The sequence below is a fragment of the Diabrotica virgifera genome, chromosome 4 (genome assembly GCF_917563875.1).
Source record: "Diabrotica virgifera virgifera chromosome 4, PGI_DIABVI_V3a".
Lineage (NCBI taxonomy): Eukaryota > Metazoa > Arthropoda > Insecta > Coleoptera > Chrysomelidae > Diabrotica > Diabrotica virgifera.
The window spans coordinates 101082365-101104732 of NC_065446.1; the positions used below are offsets into that span (position 1 = coordinate 101082365).

The 22368-nt window shown below is 33.4% G+C and overlaps 1 protein-coding gene across 2 annotated transcripts in view; it reads right to left on the reverse strand.

The window, feature by feature from the left end:
* Positions 1-22368, reverse strand: part of LOC126883874 (uncharacterized) — a 41568-nt gene that overhangs the window by 5259 nt on the left and 13941 nt on the right. The window contains exons 3-4 of one of the 2 annotated variants that reach the window (XM_050649552.1): positions 17657-17871; positions 11141-11483 (exon numbers count right to left, since the gene is read on the reverse strand). In XM_050649552.1, coding sequence (XP_050505509.1) covers positions 11225-11483; positions 17657-17871 — 474 coding nt within the window. In that variant the 3' untranslated portion in view covers positions 11141-11224. Of the gene's footprint in view, positions 1-11140; positions 11484-17656; positions 17872-22368 lie in introns of those variants that run through there. The other variant, XM_050649554.1, reaches the window with a different exon arrangement.

Consider the following 22368-nt stretch of genomic DNA (forward strand, 5'->3'; position numbering starts at 1 on the left):
CATTCATCAAAATACCCGTGTCGTTTCAATTTTAACTTCAAAGATCTCGAAAACTAATTACTTTATCGTTACGAATGAAGAGTATATTATTTTCATAGAAAGTATTGCAGAATCCAAAAATTTAACTAAAATATCAATTCCGCCAGTGGCGTAGAATTTGGAAAGGGTCAACCATTCACTTTCCCCTGTCATACGCCTCTGGTAATAGCCAGAAACGTTTGTTTAACATAATTTAGTAGTTTGTATAGTACCTATACCTTCTGCCAAGTATGAAAAGGACACGTCGAATAGTTTAAAAATGCTGAACAAAAATAGTTTTAAAATTTTTAGATAAAACACCCTGTAACTCAGTAAGGAACCACATTTTATTTAAGTGTTTTAGGTTAAATCTTCGTATTTTGTGCTAAGGTTTCTCCAGTTACTATATGGACAATTATTAATGAAACACCCTGTATTTATTTTTATTTGATCAACATTATATATAGGGTGTCCCAACCCAAAAGTAGCGGAACCGTTGAATATTTCGCGAAATGAACATCGGATCGAAAAAATGAAAAATATGTGTTCAATAATTTTTAAAAATCTATCAAATGATACCAAACACGACCCCTACTCGACCCCCTGGAAGTGGGATGGGGGTAACTTTAAAATATTTAATGGACACCTCCAGTTTTAATTGCAGATTTGTATTCCTTACGTAAAAGTAAGTAACTTGTATTCGAGGCATTTTTTCGAATTCTAGATAGATGCCGCTATAATCGGAAAAACTATTTATCGTGATACCATGGGTAATTTATAGAAATTGTTTAATATCTATAGAAACACACTCTTAAATGAAAAATCAAAAAACACAAGTTGAATATTTTTCAAAATCCTATCGAATGCGAATGCCAACAAACACGACACGGTGTCATTCGATAGGTTTTTGAAAAATATTAAACACGTGTTTTTTAGTTTTTCATTGGGAAGTGTATTTCTCGAGACAGACTATTTCTATATTATTCTATTTCTATAGAATAGAAAGCATGTCTCGAATAAAAGTTGTTTACTTTTACGTAAGGAATCCAAATCTGCAATAAAAACTGGAGATTTCCATTTACGATTTTAAATTGAGCCCCTCTCTACCTCCAGGGGTTGCAGTAGGGGGTCGTATTTGGTGTCATTCGATAGAGTTTTAAAAATTACTGAACAGGTATTTTTCAGTTCTTCGATCCGATTTTTATTTTAGCCAATCGGCCCCCCCTCTTAACGATGCTGGATCTGCCGCTGCATCAGGGACATGCATCAGCTTGCCTGGAATATAGGATAATTGGATAGCGCTTATCTAAAAGGTACCAAGCGCCAAATTGCCATTTCTGACTTAATTACATTAACTGGCCGATAATATTAAACTTTTTTTATCTAAAAAGTCCCAAGCACCAACTAAACGTCAGAGACCTCTTTTGGCAAAGGTTACCAAGTTGCGTGTTATGAATTATAGGACTCTGTTTATCTCTAAACGGATCCAAGCGACGAAAGTTTTATCATGTCGCATGTCGCTTGGATTCCTTTTGACAATTTATTTCAATCATTTGGTTTTCTTTTGATTAACGTGTTTTCGTAGAGTCCTTCTGATAATCCTCTTTAAGAAGTGCTGAAATATATAAGATGATTAAAGAAGCTGATGAGTCTGATTTGACTCTACAGACCAAGAACAAGATGATGAACAAGAAGATGAACCACAACACCACACTCGTCTAACAGGTCGACTAAAGAAAGGGGGATTTGCAAAATATCCCGGACAGTCTTTTAAATCCAGAAAAAAAATTAAAAGACGGTAACAAAAAACACTACACACTGAAAGGAATATTGAAGGAACAAAAACATATATCGACTTTCAGTGTAAATGTACATTAAAATGTAATGAACGCTTAATGAATGTTGACAGGTTATTAAAAAAAGGTTATAATTGAATGGTACGAACAACTTATTAATGTTCTGTTATTTAATAAAAGGATCCAAGTAAACAGTAGTTTTATATAAAAGATCCAAATACTAAAATTAATATTTAAACAGATTCATATACATTATTTAGATTTTATCAAAAAAGAACCAAGCGCCATTTCATACTACAAAAAAGAGAAAAACTATTTTATTATATTTTTTTATAGAAGACAAATATCTAAACTCAATCTTTCCCCTAAAAAAATTGAGAAACTTAAAAAATGATAAAATGCCGATTTTTAAAACTGATAAATCTTTAATCTTAATTTACTCAAAACTGCAAAATGGCTGTTGGTACCTTTTTGATAAGCGCTATCCAATTCAAAATCGTATCTTAATAGTCGAAAACTAGTCGTTGGATTCGGGGAGAGAGTTCATCTAATGGTTTTTTAAGTAATCCTACTAGCGCCCGGTGATCAGTTTCTACCTTGAACCTACGACCAAACAAATAATAATGGAATCGCTCACATCCATGTACTACAGCCAATAACTCTTTCTCGATATGATTATATCTTTGTTGACAGCTGGTTAGTGATACAGAGGCAAATTCAATAATGTGGTCTTCTTGGCTTATCATGGCGCCTAGGCCGTAAGGACTTGCATCAACAGAAAGTGTGACGGCTTGATTTGGATTGAAAAACGACAGGACTGGGGTTGACGTTATAAGTTTTTTAAGTCGTTCAAAACATCTTGTTTCATTAGCAGTCCACTGCCATACATTCTTTTTACTCAGAAGTTTTCTCAGCACTGCTGTTTCAGATGTGTGTGTGTGTTCACAAACAGGGGATGGCATTAGATGAACTTTTTGCCACAGATATTTGGAAGTTGAAGATTGAAGATGTCATATTAAATTTTTATTTTAGAATCTTTAAGAAATTGTATGATAATATCATTAATAGTTTCGGTGTGGAAGCTTAGTAGGTGTGAAATATTCAGCGGTAAACTTACATTCTGCTCCTGAAGTCTAGCAATTAGTGCTTTCGTATGGTATTTATTAAGTTCACAATTAAATATTATATGATTTAAATCTGCAGTAGAGTAGTTATCACATGAACAGAGAGAGTTGATGCGCATTCCTATTTTAGCTAAATGTGCAGGAAAATTGCCATGGTTTAATCTTAAGCGACTTAGGGATGTGCAATAAAATCGAGTAAGGTGATAACCAAATATATGTGGGATATTTTGCGGAAGCTGTGGGTATATGTAAGTGTATGGATTCCTCGAAGTTTGTACAAACTTAAGCCAAATAGTTTCCCATTTCTTTCTTAATTTTTTATGCAATTCTGGAATGTACTCGCTGGAGATTGTTAAATCTACTATTTCATTTATAGTTGCTGAATTCTTTGCCATTTCATCCACTATCTCATTTTCTTTGATTCCGGCATGCCCTTTTACCCAGATAAAGACCAAGTCACTGCTATTATTTTTAAATCGAGCGATTGTCTTTTTTCAGATGAGAGGTTAGGAATAAATTTTGCAAGGTATGTGATCATTCCCAGAAACCTTTGGAGTTGTTTACAATTTTTTGGAGCTTTCATATTTACAATGGAAGAAATCTTTTTTTCATCTGCTTCCACACCTTTTTCACTAAGCACATGTCCCAGGAAATTGAGACGACTAGCACAAAATTTTGATTTCTTTAAATTCAAGGTCAAGCCAGATTCTGAAATTTTATTTAAAACAGCATTTAAGTTTTTGTTATGTTACTCTAGAGATCTTGAAAAAATTAAGATGTCATCAAAATATGCAATTACACCTGGGAGCCCATCCAAGGTTTCTTGAATAAATTTTTGGAATATTTCGGATGCTGAAGAAATGCCATAGGGTAACCTCAAAAAACGATATCTGCCAAATGGAGTTGCTATTGTGCAAAGAAATGAGCTATCATCACTAAGCGGGATTTGCAAAAATGCAGAAGAAGCATCAAGTAATGAGAAATATTTGGCACCAGAGAGTTTGCTAAACAGAACATCTTGAGTGGGGATTGGAAAATTTTCCCGTCTAATATAAACATTTAAGGACCGAAGGTCCATGCACACCCTGATATCGCCATTGGCCTTGGGTGCTATTACTATGGGGTGTACCCAGTCCGTTGGCTCACTTACAGGTACGATAATTTTTTCAGTCACCATTTCATCAAGTTTTTCCTTCACTTTGGAATTAAGAGCAGCAGGTATTTTTCTAGCACCAGAAATTCTGGGAATAGCATCATCCCTTAAGGCTATTTTGTAGGACCTATCAACAAGTCCTATACCTGAAAAAACTTTTGCATGTTTGCACAGAATGTTATTTACACTAGTTGGAATGGGAATGTGTTTGTCGAAGTCTATAATAGTTTCACAATTATTGCCATTCAGGTTTATTATTTTTAAATCATTAGCAGCACTAAGTCCCAGAATAGAACTAGGGTAGGGGTCTCTTAGAACATAAAATAAAAGTTTTTTCTGGATATTATTATATTCACAATTTATATAAATCTGTCCAATAGTGTCTATTTTATGACCAGAATATGATGAAAGTTTTCCATGTATTAATGAAAGTTTACTGGATGAAATATTTAAGTTTTTAAAATCACTAAAATTTAAAATGTTTACATGACTGCCCGTATCAATTTTGAAATTGGTTTTAGTACCTATGAGAGATATCCTCTCAAACCTCTCAATAGCATCAACTGAGTATATTGTCCACACGACATTTTCGGAACAGTCAATAGAGTCTATATGCACTTCTAATTCCTCAGTACTGTCTTCAAGGTTTTCGGAAATTTCGGGTACTCTATTCATGCTGCGGCAAAATTTACGGTAGTGACCCTTCCGGTTACAGTGGCCACAAGTTCTATAAAAAGCAGGACACTTACCTCGAACATGTTGAAGACCGCAGTTCAGTTACCTCCAGCCGTTCTGCCACTCCTGATGTCAGCACTTTTACCGTTGCCGCTGTGCTCTGCTTTAGACCGAAACTGTTCATTTTTCTGAAAGTTGCTACTTGTTGCACTACGCGCACTATCACTATTTGGCATGTATTGTTTATTAATTGCACTCACGGATGCACTGTCTGCCGCTATTTGTCTCTGGGTTAAAACACTTAATTCCATTGACCGGGATATGTTTATAGCTTCAGCTAAACTAAGATCTTGATTTTGAAAAATTTGTAGTGCTCAAATACCTGATTTTTAAGTGGCTCACAGTATTGATCAAACTTTTCCAATACTACTGACAATTTGTTTTTGTCTTCTCCTTCTTCATACTCGAAGGTATTATAGATACGGATGCCCTCATCTCCTAAATAGTTTAATAGTACTGCTATTTTTATGCTGTCTGGTTTAGTTGACTTCCCACTAGCCAATATGTAAATATGATATTTTTGTTTCCACAACTTCCAATTTGGGGAGATTGTTACCCTTGAATTCGAATTGTTCAGGGGTTCTACACTGTTCAAATGACTCGGCCATTTTAAGAAAGTAAATTCTACAGCTAGGTATTATACCACCTTAATTGAATGTGTTTTTATCAGAAAAAACCGAAAATGTTTTTATGATTACCGCTAAATCACGCCGTTGACATAACCTTTTCACACAAAGTTATTTTAAACATTAGTTTTCCGTTTACCGCTGCCACCATGTTATGTTCTGAATATTAGGTATACGGAAAAATCTAATTTACATATACACTGTACTTTAATAATTACTTTTATTTAATTAGTTTTATACATTTTAAATTATACGACATGACATGAGTTGTGAGAAAAGTCAAACTGGGGACCTGGCTGTCAGCTGCGTTGCCAGACATCTTTGATGACCTTGATATATGACACTATTAACCAACCAGGGGCTTCCATAAATGGTAGAACTATATACAGATAAGTTCCTTTATAAAAATTTGTATACTTATTTATAAACTATAATATGTTTCTTGAATGTATCGTCTTCTATATATACAATCATACAATTCAACGTTATATCAAACATGGCGTGTGCTTTATTTGTCGTAAAGAAATATTAGTTAGTCTAAAAGAAACATCTTAACTGTTAAGACATTTAGTTAATAGGTATAAAATAACTTAAGATGTAAAATAATAATACTTTCCTGTAATAAAATTTCTTAATGATTAGGTTTGCTGACTCTTTTGGATTATATAAATAAATAAAATTACGATATTATGTCTGCTTCAATGTTTTAGATTGGTTGTAATTTTCTTCTTGTTTTAGCTAAACAATGTCTATTGTGTGACTTAATATTATACAGATAAATAATTAATATTTTATATACAAAAAGAACAAAATTAACAAAGGTGGTAGGATAAATAAAGCCATGTTTGAACTAAATATGATTGATTATTATTTGTTGAAATGCCAAGAAATGTTTTTGGATTGTAGACTGTTTTACTGATACCTACCGTTCTTATACCAAAAAAATTAATAGGTTTTATGTGGGCCCGTGTATTTGTTTTTTTTTTGTATTTCCTTTTGTCAAAGTAAGTATGTACTTATATCCTTATAAAAATTTTTTTATTAAAATAAGTTTACTCTTTCTACATAATGGTTTTGTTTTAGGTAATTGCTGATTAAAAAAGAATTGCTGAAAAAGAAGAAAAAATTAAGGAAGTTGGATTTGCCTCTCCATCCTTTTATTATTGTATAGAAGCCAGTGGTTTAAGAGTGGAGAAATTATTTGTATGTATTACAGTCGAACCCGCTTATTAGAATCCCTGTTATAGGAATATCCCGGTTTATGGAATATAAATTCAAGTTCCCGAAACATTTCCATTTACTCCTTAATAAATTTATCTGTTTATTGGAATAGGATCTAACTAGATAATACCGCTTATTAGCATATTTTGCAGGTCAAAGAATATTTTTTTTTTACAATTTAGTAAAAATTTAAATTATGTTTGGTATTATGGTTTGTCGTCAACGGCCGGTAGTGCTGGATTAGATATTATTAGGGTAATAAATATTTATTACTTTGTTACGAATACCAATTCGATCTTTAGCATGGCCGACATATGCATGGGTCATAAAATAATTTTTATTTGTCTACACAAAGGCACTGTTACCTGTTATAAAATTGTTAGAAGTTAGAAGCAGTTTATTTAGAATTCACTCAGAGAGTAGGCTACTTGTTTACAAGATGCGAATTATGGCTTTGTTAAATTCGAAAAGAAGGGAAAAGAACAAGAATGTAACAATCCATTTCTTGACGCCAATAAAACTTCTATTCAACCAATGGATTAAGGATTAAGGATGAACACACGGATTAACAACGAAAAAGCTATCATTACCAATAATTTCTCAAGAAAAAAAAAGTAATTCTGTTACATATGCATTTTAATAAGAAAATATGTATTTACATATCTACATATTGCATACATTTCATATTAATTACCTAATGTATTCATTCACATACATGTAATGTAATTTGGTATTTAACACATACATAGATAAGTACTAGTTACACTACTGTATTATTGACGTAAAAAGACCTAAAACAATTTACATACACTGATTATGTACGTACATATATGATATACATATTGGCATAGTATGTAATAAAACTACATATTGGCATAGTATGTAAAACTACACATTGGCATAGTATGTAAATAATATTATTACGTATATTCGGTAACACTTATTTCGACTAGCCACCAATGATCGGTTATTAGAATATCCCGGTTATAAGAATATTTTTGCCTTGCACAAAGGCTATTCAAATAAGCGGGTTCGACTGTAATATCAAACGTTTTATATCCTGTTTTTATTATCTAATAAAGAATAATTTTACCTTAACAGAATGATTTATTTCGCCGTATGTAATATCACTTTGTTTTTAAGAAATGTAACTTAATTTTAAATATACAATTATATCTGCTAAATATATTTTTTAACATTAAATATATTAATTAATAATGGTAAGATAACAAATATTCCTTACTAAGAAATATTATTGCTCAGAAAGAAGAGTTTTGTAATGCCAAGAAAATATATTCTTATGACAAGTATAATTTCTTTATGACAAATAGCTTTGCAGTTTGCAAGAAAGTGATAGTTAACTCATGATTAAAATATATTTCTTTGGGTATGTTAAAATTTATTTGAAATATTTTAGAAAATTATATCTTACATACAAAGATATATTTCTTAGGCAATATGCCAAGTCGATCTTTCTTAAATATTAATAAAGTTTCTTTATGTCAAGAATTTTTTTCTCTCGGTGTGCTATGTTCTCCAATTTGATTAAAGAAGTTTTTGGATGTCTTCTATATTGTCCGCTATTAAGACCGAGTCATCCGCATATCGTATATTATATGGGTTTTCGTCATCCAGTGAGAATTGTTCGTGCCCAATATCGACAATTATTTTGTTTATTTATGGTACCGTTTAAATTAAATGAGGATAAATCAGAAAAAATGATATATTGTTAACAAAAAACGAATTTCTATTACATTTATTCCTCATTTTTCCCAAAATTCTAATCTTTGTCATCTTCTATTGGCACTAGGTATTTATAACACATATGATAGTACTAGATTAGAGAAAATTTGCAATTTTTTTAGCATCTTGAGTTAACCTTTTCCGAGACCTGAAGATGAACAGCAAATTTTAGTGTTAAAAACCAATCGTCCGAGGTTCACTAAAATAGATGTAAGTAAGGCATTTCTACAATCCTGTTTATTTTATTATTCCATCAGTGTATGTCGCTGGTTCTCTGATTTTCTTTCTAGCCACTGAGCCTCCAAAGAGTGTAGAAGAATAACTGATAATTGAAATTTTCCATAAAATAGTCCAGCTATCTCACATCTTTTACTTTATCGTACTACGTACGTAGTACGAGTATAATAGATAAAGTTAAAGGATCGTGCAAAAAAAATTTTTTCAGATTTCACTTTTTTTCGACGTTTTCAGTCCCCCTGAGTCTAAAAAGCAAATAAAAAAAAACATGTCGGAAGTATGTACGTACGTATGTCGCCACCACCCAGCAAAAACTACTGAACCGATTTCGATGAAATTCGGTATGAGTAAGTTTAAGAGAATTTTGTCGAGAAACTAAGCTTTTGAAAAAAACCTCTCAAAGGGGGCCGAAATAGGAGGGTTATTTGGGGCCCATTTTTGCAAATTTTGACCGAAACGAATGAAATTTAACTTAAAGTTAGCTCATCGATAGGTAAATAGAAATACGAAATTTGACATTGTCAAATCCAAAATGGCGCCCAGCATGGCCAACCGCCCACCCGATACATTTCCTTACCAATCTTAAAATTTGTTTAAGATAAATTTAATTTGAAAAAACATTTATATAGCCTAAAGATGGGGCTATACCAAGAATATTATCGTTTTTCAGAAAAAGTTATGGGTTGCCTATATTTAAGGGGTCAAAATTTGACATAACTTTGAACTAGATTTTCTCAAAAATGGCTTCAAGGAATTTGTTTATTTTTTGATATATTTTTTATATCTTATCGGTAAATTGAATAACATTAGTCAGATTTCTTAACTCCTCATAGAAGGGAAGTTATGAATTTTTTATAAAAAAATATTCGAGTCCCCGTAACTTCCTCTGTAATAGAAACTAAAATTTGAAATTTGGCAGACATATATAGTACTTTATTATCTATTAGCACAATAAATTTTACCTACAATATGGCTTTTTACCTACAAATGAAAAAAAATCTTAATTTTTTAGATACGCCCTGTATATTTTTACATATTTTGAAAGAATGTAAAATTACCTTTCCAATGACATAAAAGCCGTTGCTGTAACTCAAAAACTCAAAAAGTTACAGAAAATAGAAATGTTGCTAGAATCTTGTGTGTGTCCCCACTCACGCGATCATAGCAGAGCATTATTATAGGGCAGTCAATGAGGGTATTTGGCACCGAATTCCATCCTACTACATCGATGTACTTGATATTTTCACAGTAAGTAGGGAATAGCTCAAGAAACAAAATCTACCCTATATACTATGGCGGTTTTATCTTGGGGCAATTCCCACCCTTTCAAGAGGGTGGAAAATTTGTTGGTTAAAATAAGCATGGAAGTGGCTAGAGAACCTATTTTTAAGCAAAAACTGATCTATACTTTTTTTTGAGAACTCAATACTTTTTGAGTTATGCGTAGTTTAAAATTGGCCATTTTCATTTAAAAATGACACGTTTGCGGACGGTTTTTTGTGAATACCTTAAAAACTATGCATCAAACTAAAAACACTATATAAAATTTTTTTAGATTATAAATAACAAAGAGATTTGTTCCTTCGTAAATTTTCTATTTATAATACAAACAGAGATATGGTAGGCAAAAAGAGTTTGTTTTTTGGTGCATGCTCAAAGTGCTCATGGTTTTGTAGTGTTTGAAAATGCCTTTAAAACGAGCACCGTTAAATGTCGGTTACATTCAAACTAAGCGAGATATGGTGCAAAAAAATATATGACTAATGTACCTTAAGGAAAAATGATAGATACATTTAACCCCTCATCCACCAGAATTTAAATGCATTGTTTTTCTTTTGAAATACCTCTTAATATAGTGTTATTTCTACTTTCAAAAAGTTGAACGGGTGAAAAAAATAAAATCAAATTATAGAGAGCATTTTTAAATTTTCTTAAAATTCTTCTTTTTGCTCCATGCAATTCGAAAATAAAAATGTTCTATCCCCGAGAAGTGGTGGGAACCGCCCCCATGATAAAAGCGCCATAGTATATAGTATATAGGATAGACTTTGAATTAGGAGATTGGGCTTTGGGCTACTCAAAAAATTTCATTATAATCGATGCAGTAAAATGCAAATATTGTAAACTATTAATTTCTCAGAAAAATTAACTAATTTGAAATGAAAGTATGACTAATATTCTATTGATTTATGCAATAATCTATAGTGTGTCCCCGAACATTTTCTCAAATGCAGGAATTAATGATGCGTAGAACCATAAAATATTTTCAAGTATACAAGGTGTTTCTAAAATATTAAAATAACGAGTAGGTAACTTTGTTATTTTTATAGAATGACAGTATCTAGTACGATAACGATAATAGATCGGTACGATAAAGTTCTCGGGCGGCCCTTCCGTCCAGCGTTTTTTATTCTTCTACAGGAAGTTACATCATCAATGAATAAATATAAATTTTCTTTTTAAAGTAACAGAAAAAATTAAAGTGTCTATGGTTTTAATCAAAAATTTATTTAAGCATATTTATTGATCTGAATTTTTAAATCATTTTTTACAATACAGGTTTCAGACTTTTTAAGGTGGGTTTACAAATGTTTTGAACACATTTTTATCCAAACCTTCTAAAATTTTGACATCCTCATCGCTTATGATAAAATCGAACACATTAAAATTTTGCTCTATTCGTTCTGGAGTCACACTTTTTGGAATTGGTACAATGTTTTTCTGGATCAGAAATCTTAAGGCTATTTGGGAAGGTAATTTATTGTACTTTTTGGCAATTTGTTTTACAGTCTCGTTGTCGATAATATCTAATCCTACTCCATATTCACCCCTAAAACACCAAACAAGTTTAGTTTTACATGTATGGTTAGTAACACAAAACAGTTTGAGGGACGTTTTCAGTGCAAAGGCAGAGGACTTCCGGTTCGAAAGTTGCAACCGGAAATACTGTTTTAAAGTCACCGAAATAGTACAAGCCATATATTATTCGACGCGCCTTATCAAAACGAGAACAAATGTATACTTCCGGTTTTTATATCACTTCCAGTTGAAAAGTTGTAACCGTTAATACCCTTTCAGACTAAGACACTGGTGTCTGACTCCGGTATCCGCCACCGGTGTTCAATTGCAGCAAAGCATTGTTGAGCCATTAAAATCAGCCAGACACTCAAAGTGGCTCGTCTGTAGTCGTTCATCTAAAACAATGCTTTGCTGCCGTTGGCGAACACCAGTGTCTTAATCTGAAACGATACTATAAGTGCAGTGGCGTAGCGTAGTGGGGGCGGCAGGGGCGCCCCGGGCGGCACTTTTTAGGGGGCGGCAAAATTTAACAATAAATAATAAAAATATTTTGTAAATAATTTAACCATTTTATATTTTTATCGTAACTACAAATTCGGACCGATTGAAAGGAGCATGGAATCTTTAAAATCAAAAGGAGAGACAAGACAGCTTACTAGGTATAAGAAGTGGTTTTACCGTACATTGACTAACGGCGAAAAAGTTTTACGTACTTGGATGGCTTATTCTCCATCTAAAGCAACATTATTTTGCTTTTGTTGTCGTTTATTTGAGAGCATAAATATACGGAATGGATCTAAATTTTGCTCATCTGATGGATTTAATACTTGGTGGAAATTAAACCCTAAGGTTTCAAGTCACCAATCAAGTGCACTACACATCCAAAATTATTGCAAATGGAAGGCATTGGAGAGCAGACTTCAAAAAGGACAGACTATTGACAAAAAAGAGCAAGATATAGTGGCAAAAGAAATAAGGAAATGGCAGGAAATTCTTATCAGAATGTTTGATATTGTAAGATCCTTTGCCAAACAAAATTTGGCTTTGTGTGGACATTATAGAAAACGACACCAGTACCAATAGAGGAAATTTTTTAGAATTGGTTAATTTAATTGCAAAATAAAAGCCTGTACTTCGTGAACATCTTGTAAGTTCTAAAATGTGTTGCAAAATTTCAATAACTTATATGTCACCACAAATATAAAACGAATTTATTGCCATTTTGTGAAATAATGTTCGCCAACATATCATCGGACAAATAAAAAAGGCTAAGCATTATTCAATTATATACGACAGCACTCCAGATCTTTCTCATAAAGATCAAATAAGTCAGGTATTAAGATACGTAGTAATTGAAAATCAGGAAGTAAAAGTAATGGAATCTTTTATAGATTTCATTGAAACTAAAGACAAAACTGCTGAAGGAATTTCGAAGATGATTTTGGACAAGATAGCAATAGCAATTTGGACTAGATATAAGCAACTGTAGAGGCCAAGCGTATGATAATGCTGCTGTTATGGCTGAGAAGTTCAGCAAAGAATTCGAGAAATAAACCATAAAGCTGAATTCGTACCTTGCTCAAATCATTCGTTAAACCTAGTTTGTTTACACGCTGCCTCAGTTGAGGTGGATTCAGTAACTTTTTTCGAGACTTTAGCACGTTGCTCTAGTATTTTTACTACATAAGCGATATTACGTAGGTCAAAATTTTTGACGTAAGAGAACTGTCAAAACATTAGATTGTGACTTTTTATTATTGTCATGTTTATTATAAACATGGCAATAATGAAAAGTCACAATCTAATGTTTTGACAGTTTTCTTACGTCAAAAATTTTGACCTACGTAATATCGCTTTTGTAGTAAAAATACTATATACTTTTTTTCCTCATTGACACATCGCTGGGAAGTGCATCATTACAAAAACATTCTCGTCACTTTGGAAAAACTGACAGGGGCAGGTGAAAGCTTAAACACTAGGACAGATGCAGGTGATTTATTAGTTTCAATGCAATCATTTGTCTTTCTTTGTTTTTTGGGGCTGTGGCAAGTGGCAACCGGTGTTACATGAAGTGAATAATGCAAGAAAATAATGACAAACAAGGGGACTTGACATAAGATTGTGCGCTCAGAAAATAAATGCTTTGCAGATAATATTGCCAGAGAATTAATAAACGTGTTGTAAAACTAAGATAAACGTTTTTATTTAAAATCTAACCTATATAATGCAAAATAATGATGACTGTTCTCGCCGAAAAGTTCTCTATAATTAATGAATGTAATTAGACCTGGATCCCGCGTACAAAAAAAGTTGATTAATAGCAAGCTAAAAAGTTAATAGCTTAACGGTGTCTAGTTGGACAAACTTTGATGTATGGGATCACTGGAACAGGGAAGTTTTAATGGTGGAACATGTTAAAAATTTGGCTACGAAAACGTTCCATGTATTTTGTCGGACAGAACTTCCAATTGATTTGTTAAAATTTCATTAAACTCTCATGCAAAAATCAGACTGATGTTTATCACCAATTGGGCGTTTTAGTGAGTGGAACACGAAGAAGATGTCAAATGACAGGAATCATGTTGGTTAGTAATAGCATTCTGATTTAATAGCGTCTGATTTTTGCATGAGAGTTTAATGAAAGTGTTCTGTCCGACAAAATACATGGGACGTTTTCGTAATCTGACGTTCCAAATTTTTAAACTGTTCCACAATTAAGACTTCCCCTGTTCCAGTGTTCCCGTACATCAAAGTTTGTCTGACTAGACACCGTTAAGCTATTAAAAAAATTTTCATCTTGCTATTAATCAACTTTTTTGGTACGCGGAATGTAGGCTGAAATGTATAGATAGTATACATCAGTGGCGGCTCGTCAGAGGATGCAAGGGAGGCTTAGCCTCCCCATAAATTTTTACACACGCTACACTGTTTTGTTTATCTTGATCGCGAAAAACAACAAGCACTCTAACTATTATACAACATGTAAATTCCATATTATCACTAAATATCCATACGCACGGAGCGTTAGCATTAGAACGCATGATTGCGTCCAGTTTTTTAATTATTATTGTAGACAGGACCCTGGCTTATCCCGAGATGCATGAACGGAGCCAAGAAGCCGGCCAGCCTCCGTTGCTAATGCTCCGCGCAGCGCAGCAGGCGTTTAAGGAGAACCGGTCTCCTAACAGTGGCATCTACGGTGCCATCACACGCTGCTCGGAGATTTACCAACGGAGGCTAACTAGCTTCTCGGCTCTGTTGCCGTTGCGTGCATCTCGGGACAACGAATTTTAGGTTCCTGACTAAAAATAATGAAAAATATCAGCCACATATGACTCATATGTGGCTGATAAAAGGGTCAAAAAGAGCTTAATAATAGCATAGGAATGTTAAAGTCATAACAAATAAATATATAGATAGAAAAGTAAGCCCAAGGTTTTGTTTTATTGATTACTATGAGAATTCGAGAATTTGGAACGCTGTAAAACCTAGGTAAATAAATAAAATTGAACAATTTTATAGTGGAAATTGTTCGTTGAAAAATCCTCGATAAAATAGCTATGATATTTTTTTTTTTTTTATTTAGAAAGTATAGCCGCATCCACCTTAATGGTGATTAGCGGCGGCTACAGAATACAAAGGTAAATTCTATAAAATATTCCTATGGATTTCAGAAATGTTACAATATTGTCCATTGAGTAATTAGTGCCCAATAAATTACTTATACATTAGGTATATCCACTTGCACAAAACACGATTCTTAATGTAAGCTTTTATATCACTCGCGGTATTTCGGCACTCATCTTTTCTATATTAGCACATACGGCAATTTCACTCGCGCACTGGTTGGATTTTTCGTTGCCTGTAATGCCAATGTGGAATGGTATCTATAAAAATCTGATTCTTCTAGCGTTTTCTTGAGCCTGCATCAGTTCGAATTTATGTGTTTCTCAATAGGACATTGCGGATAGATCTGTTTAAGGGTTTGAAGAGCGCTTAGTGAATCTTAACTGAATCAGAAATGCCATTAGAATTCATATGCATGATAGCTTTGAGCACTGCATAGAGCTTAGCAGATAAAACCGCAATAGAAAATTCAGAAGTAAGTGTTTGAAAGGTTGGTAGTCGATGGAAAAATTTATCTATATTCTACTCCAGTAGCTTAGTGAATTTTATTATATGAAAATGTAAGTTTACTGGCTAACCTGAGATGACTCGCTCTCGGATTCAGAGAGCTCGTTACCCAAGTGTCGTAAGATTTTCTTTCTGAGATTGGTGATAAAGCGTTTGAATGATCTGTTTTTCAATTGTGTATAAACTTCAGTTAACATATCGTGTAATTGCATTAGGTCGGGAGTAAAATCTTGAATAATAATATCAATAGGATTTTTCGCTCCAGTAATATTGCTAATAAGAAGGTTCAGTTGGTCATAATTGAGGACAAAAGGGGTCGAACGATTTTGGATAAAATTTTTGACAGGTTCAAGGTCATATGATTTTGATGATTTTGATGTTACATGCTCCTCGTCGCTTTTAATCTTCTTGGCTTTAGGTTTAGATGTAGGTACAGTAAAGGGTTTTTCTGTATGACTTGTTTCTGGAGAAGTGAGAACCTCGCTGATACTACGTTTCGACTGAAGGTCGACATTAATGGCTATGGAGGTGTCCATGGTGCTATCTTCTTGACTTTCTTCTATATTAGGATTGTTTAGATTATTTGCGGAGCTTTCTTCGATAGGAATTTGTTCGTGAGATAGAATTGTAGCTGTAGGTTGAGGCATAGTTTCGGATAAGGGAGAAGAGATTGGTTGACTGTTATTTGAATTGGTTAGTGATTCCATTTTATCGGGACAGTTTGTGGCGATGTGTCCAGCCTTTTTGCAGGTATAACAGGCCATAGTTTCTAAGAAAATTCGATATGTTGTATTATCGAAGTCTAAAAGGAATGAGTCGGGTAAGGAGATATTGTGAGGACTAACGTAAATTTGTCTTCTGAAGCTCAAAATATGATCGTATTCAGGAAGATTAGAACTGATTTTTAGGAAGGTGACTGGGGAGAGAAGATTAAGTTCTATTTTTTGTAAATAATCAGTTAACAAACTGTGTGGTATACTGGGACATACGTTTGACAAAACAATACGTTCGGCTGGAGAAATCAGTCTTCTAGCTTGTACAATATTATTCTCGATTTTTATTTGTCCGTGCTTTTGCATAAATTCGTCCACCAGTTGTTTGCTTGAAAGGTACATACATATCCGATTGTTCGACAATCGAGACGAAAATATAATATTTTTTGGTTGAATTAGATTGCCCAACGCAATTAAGTAATCTTGCAGCTTCGTATTTTCTAAGGCGCTGAAGACAATCGCTTGCAGTTTCGACGGAAAAGAAGAAGAAGTTGCTAATGAATAGGTTTTATTGGTATTTGTCTGCGGTTGTTGTTCATGTTGCGAGTCAGAGAGACTCTGAATGTTAGGTTCCATTTTTAAATTTAACACGAGACATGTGTTCAAAACTAATACGGACCTGACCAGTAATTAAGCATGTAATTAAACCAGTAACAAAACTGGAATAAATTGTAGCTTATATCCTACCTTATCGATGTTATTAAATAAGAATTAGCCAAAACTGGTTTACCACGTTATGTTAAATAAAAATAATACGATGGATGCACTTACTGGTATCTAATAAACTTGTCACTGAACTATTTATAAATAAACTATTACTTTTTCTGCACAAAATTTGCCATTTTGTTGAGACCAGAAATAAACACACCTTTCGTTAGGTCATTCAGGGCCGTACTCTCAGCTATGATATTATTTTATTGTAAAATGAACGGAAAAAAGTTATAACCTCCGAAAGGAAACTTCTTACAAAATTTTCTCTTATTTTTGTTTATAACTATTTTGTTGGTCACTTGACGATAAAAAGTTATAGATATAAAATTGTAGAAAATTTAATTTTATACATTTTTTGTGTAATTAAATTTTCTGTATGGTTGCTAGTTTAGGAGATACAGCGCGAAAGCCCTTTGCACCCCTTTTTCCAAGATGGCGGAGACCCCAAAAATTTGAACTTAAGCTTCTGCTGAACCCCCCTACACATTAAAGAAATAAAACTGACTCCTCTAAGAACTGCAACCCTAAATGTAACATTTCAATGGACTATTTTTACATAATTAAAATAATTAAAAAACCGACTTACCCTGGGCCTCCTAAGGGAGTATAAGCTACTACTGTGATATTGTTCTTTTTGCAATACTCTACAAATTCTTTACGCTGACCATACAAATGTAGTTGCACTTGTAAATTGACAGGCTTTACTCTGCCGTTCTGCAAAATATATTCTATTTGTTCGATAGAAAAGTTGGACAGACCTATATATTTGACCCTTCCTGCATCAACCTGTTCTTCTAGTCTCTAAAAACAATCCATACTTTTATTAGAAGTTTCTAAAAAATGTAAATGTTTGAAATATATATGTATTTTCAATTAAAAATATAACACTAATATAGTTTTGTACACACTTATGATAAATTAATGAATAGAAAAGAGAAGTATGTATTTTAAAAGTCTGTAATTAATTCCTAACTGAGCTATTTCGCTATCCTCAGCGTTATGGTCAAAAATTTAAAAAGTGCCATTACTAAAGATCCTATTGGTAAAAAAATACATTTTTCTTTCAAAGAAATCTTCTTCTTCAAGTGCCATCTCCGCGACGGAGGTCGGCAATCATCATAGCTATTCGGACTTTAGGAACGGCTGCTCCGAAAAGTTGATTTGATGTACATCCGTACCATTTTCTGAGATTGCTCAACCACGATATTCTGCGTCTCCATATTGCTTTTTTTCCATGAATCTCTCCCAGCGTAACCAATTGAATAAGTTGTATCCCTCTCTACGTGTAATACGTCCAAGATATTTTCTTGTTTTGATGGTATTTAAGATATCCAATTCTTTATTCATCTGTCTCAGAACCTATTTGTTTCTGACGTGTTCTGTCCATATTATTCTGTGTATTCTGTGTTCTGTCTAATATTTTCAGAATTCTTCTGTACACCCACAGCCTGAATGATTCCAGGTTTTTCATTGAAACCGCATTCAAAGTCCAAGCTTTCATTCCATAAAACAGCGTCCAAAAATCTTAGCACCTAGCCAACCTAATTCTTAACTCCAAATTAAAATCTCTTGAGCAGAGTCTTCTTCTTCTTAACGTGCCCTATCAAGTCCCCTTGACGTTGGCGATTAACATGGCGAAACTGTCTCTGTCTCGAGCTATTCTAAATAGGTGTTCTGCTTTCTTTATTCCTGTCCACTCCCGGATATTCTTCAACTGTAGCATGTGTGAAATCCCCCCTTTATAAGTCCCCTCAAAATTTCTCTAGCTACGCCTATGGTGAAGAAGCAGCCTTGTTAAGATGCTCCCATTTAGAAATCTCTATATGACTTGTCTATTCCGCAGAAATACTTATAGTATAGTCCCATTCTTCTAACAATGAATTTCTTTCCTTTTGTTTTCTCAAAACTAAAATTTCTACGAACCCTTTCGAAACCGTTAGCGGATATAAGGATGTTCGCTTAGCGAGAGAAAGTTGAGAGATTCTTAAATGACCCGTCTTCCAGATGCCATTACGGACCATATTTGACTAATACCCCTTCTTCGGTGTTCATCCCTAAGAACTAAATCTAGCCCTCAGAGGCACTTACAAATTCATTTTCCTGTGTCCTTGTGTGCTGTTAAGACGTGTGCGAGACGAAAAGGCGGAATTCAGCCGGTAAGTACCCTTTATAAAACTTCTTGTTTCCTTCCTGATCTGAACTATTAGAGCATACTTAAAAGAGATTCTCTTCTGTCTTTGCAGAGCCTATCAATTTTGTTTGCTGGCTTTGCGTTCACCGATCTCGTTCTTTGACGTTGTTTGTCACTACTACTATCTTTCGTCGTTTGCTATCACCTGCCATCCAGCAACTTGCGAAAATTGCCGTACCTACTCATCTATCTACACCTGTCATACCGACACGTGCTTGATTGTCTAGCCATAAACGCTACACGTACCTGTTTTGACGCGAGCCGATATTGTAAGTACTTATATACAATACGCCAGCAGATTTATGATTTAACGACTATTCATTCATTGCAGTGGCGGCGCCTGGTGTAAAATATTGGGGGTGCACACATAATGTTAACATATAAAAAGACCTTAAGACCCTATTTCCGTAGGTAAAGGTTTTTGAGTGTCTTCAAATTGTAAAAATCAAAGGACCTTATTAAAAATTACAATAAATAATGTATTTTATTGACTTAAAATTATAATTTAGTGTTTAAATGTTACAAGCAAGTTTTGTAACGAAAGTCAGTCGCCTGTTATTTTTTAGATAAATTATTCACAAACAAATTCAGTAAAATTTGGAATTTCTTGAATCATTTTTTTTATTGAAAACATTGCGAGGGCAGTTAATCGATCCTGGCCCATAGCTATTCTAAGGAAAGTTTTGATACGTTTCAGTGCAGAGAGACATCGTTCTGTTTCTGCAGTTGTCACTGGCATCGTAACAAGTACATAATTGGAGAATTCCAATCTGGAATTCCAACTGGATAGTTAAAATCGTATCTTCTATTTTATTCATTATGCTTCCTCTTCTCCAAATATGTGCTTCACACCTACACAATTTGTAAGTTTTTACACAAATCTCCATTTTAAATAATCATTTATAATCCCGACGTTTGCACTTTGGTACATTCTTAATTAACAAATTTGGTTTCGTCATTTTTTATTTTTCTTCTAAATATAATGAAGAAAATTTAATTGATTTTAAATATTCCACGCTAACATTTACGTCCACAAATCCTTCCATTCTTAATATACGTAGTTCCGAAATTCGAACTTCATGAAAGCAAAATTTAAACAGGTGTGCCGTGCACGTTGAAAACACCAAAGATCATGCCATAAGAGCACATCCAACTTGTGATCCTGTGGCCATCTAAACTTGTGGGCTAGAGCGGGTAGCGGGGTGGGTGGTGAGTTGTATTTCGTCGTATGAAAAGTCATTGGTATAGGAACCACTGTGAGAGCGGTGAACGCGGGGTTCTGTCTTAAGGCCTCGCATCCGTGAACTTTCTCCTTTGAAATAGAATAAAAATAATTAAATGTTACCTATTAGATACTTATAAACTCCTTGGATCTGTTATTTCGAATTTCAATTACTGTATAGTTAGATTAAAATGTTATTTATAGAATGATAAATATTACATATATGAATGTTGGTGTGAAAATAATTTTGGGGGTTCACGTGCACATGTGCACTTATGGAGAAACCGCCACTGATTCATTGTGGATTTACCTAAGAACCCTAATAAAAGTGGGTTATTGACTGTAAAGCTTAGTGCAGTTTGGTAAATTTATAATTTGTTTATTGTGGTTTTGACCAAACAGACAATTAAAAATATCATTTGTACAGGAATAATTATATATATTATTGTGTTTTCAATTTATCAATCAAAAGCAAAATGAAAATTAAATTAAATTTTTTTTTAAATAACGCGGGCACATAAATTTGATACACCCTGTATATTGAGCTGTAAATATTTATTAGAATTTAGTTTGGATGTAAGTAGATTTCTCTTTTAATGAGCTTTCCGATGAACCATTAAAGACTTTTGTGAATAATTAAAGTGAAAAGGACGATGTATTTAGTTTTAAAATGAAAAAGATTGTATTACGGGAACTATAGAATCCACAGGTAGATGGTAATTATCAATTTCGAGAAGAGTGGTTTAAAAGAAAGTTTGGAATTTTAATATTTGTTTCAACCCGAGTAAATGTTGTAGAGTTTCCCCGAAAGTAATTAAGGATGGTCGGAATAATTTTGAAAATGACTGTTTGTTTGTCGAATGGAAAATATTGTTTCTGATTCTTGGCAAGTTGGAAGGGGAAAAGTGGTTTGAATGATTGAGAGAGTTTGAAAAAGAAATTATTATGTTTTTGGTATCGCTGAGGAGCAGTTCGACGTTTTCGTGAATAGATAGTTAGCAAGTACCAGTGGTTGTTTGATAGTGGAGAATAGTGTTGAAAAGTGGAACGAGAGACAGATCAAATTAAGACGAAATACCTCTTTGATTCTGTATTATTGTGAGAAGGAGAGCAGAGAATTTTTGGAGTTTTGTTTGAATCGAGTACGTGTCAAAACAGGCCCGGCTTGTTGGAGAATTGGTGCTGGTATGCTGATAGTTTTGAAGCTGGAGAACGGAGAGGGCTTTGATGAGTAGCTTTTAACATAGTCAACGAGGGAGAGCTGTTTTGGGTCACGAGAAGACATCAGAGTGAGTGAAGAAAAAGGTCAGTCAATTTATGTGAAAGAGATTTTTATGTTCGGAAACTAAATTTTTGAGTAAAAAGCATATGAATGAAAATTCCAATATTTCAAAAAGTAAATAGTAAATATAGGTAATCTTGCGAATACATAAATTTGTTTTGTTTAGTTTGTTTTACCAAAGTCATCGGGAACAAACCGATAAATTGTTTTTTTTAACTATAATAAATTTAAGTGGTAAAAATTTCATTCGGACATCTGTGTCCACAGGTTTTAGATTTGATAGATTTTAGAGTATTGATTTTGATAAATAAAAGACAATTCTGTATGTTTATTTTAATATTTTGCTTTAATTCTTTTCCCTATTTTATCCCGATTAGGATCAACTAAGAGATACTGAACCCACGAGACAAGATAAGTATAACGTGAGATAATTTAGATTTTTTTTAATAGTATAAAAAGGCACCCTGAGATTTTTTATTCATTTTTATGTATGATTTGCGACAATTAAATAATTAATCAAATAAATAATAATTAATATAAAATTAATAAGAAGCAGATCATAACAACATGGCGCCCAACGTGGGGCCTTAAAGTATCTCTGGT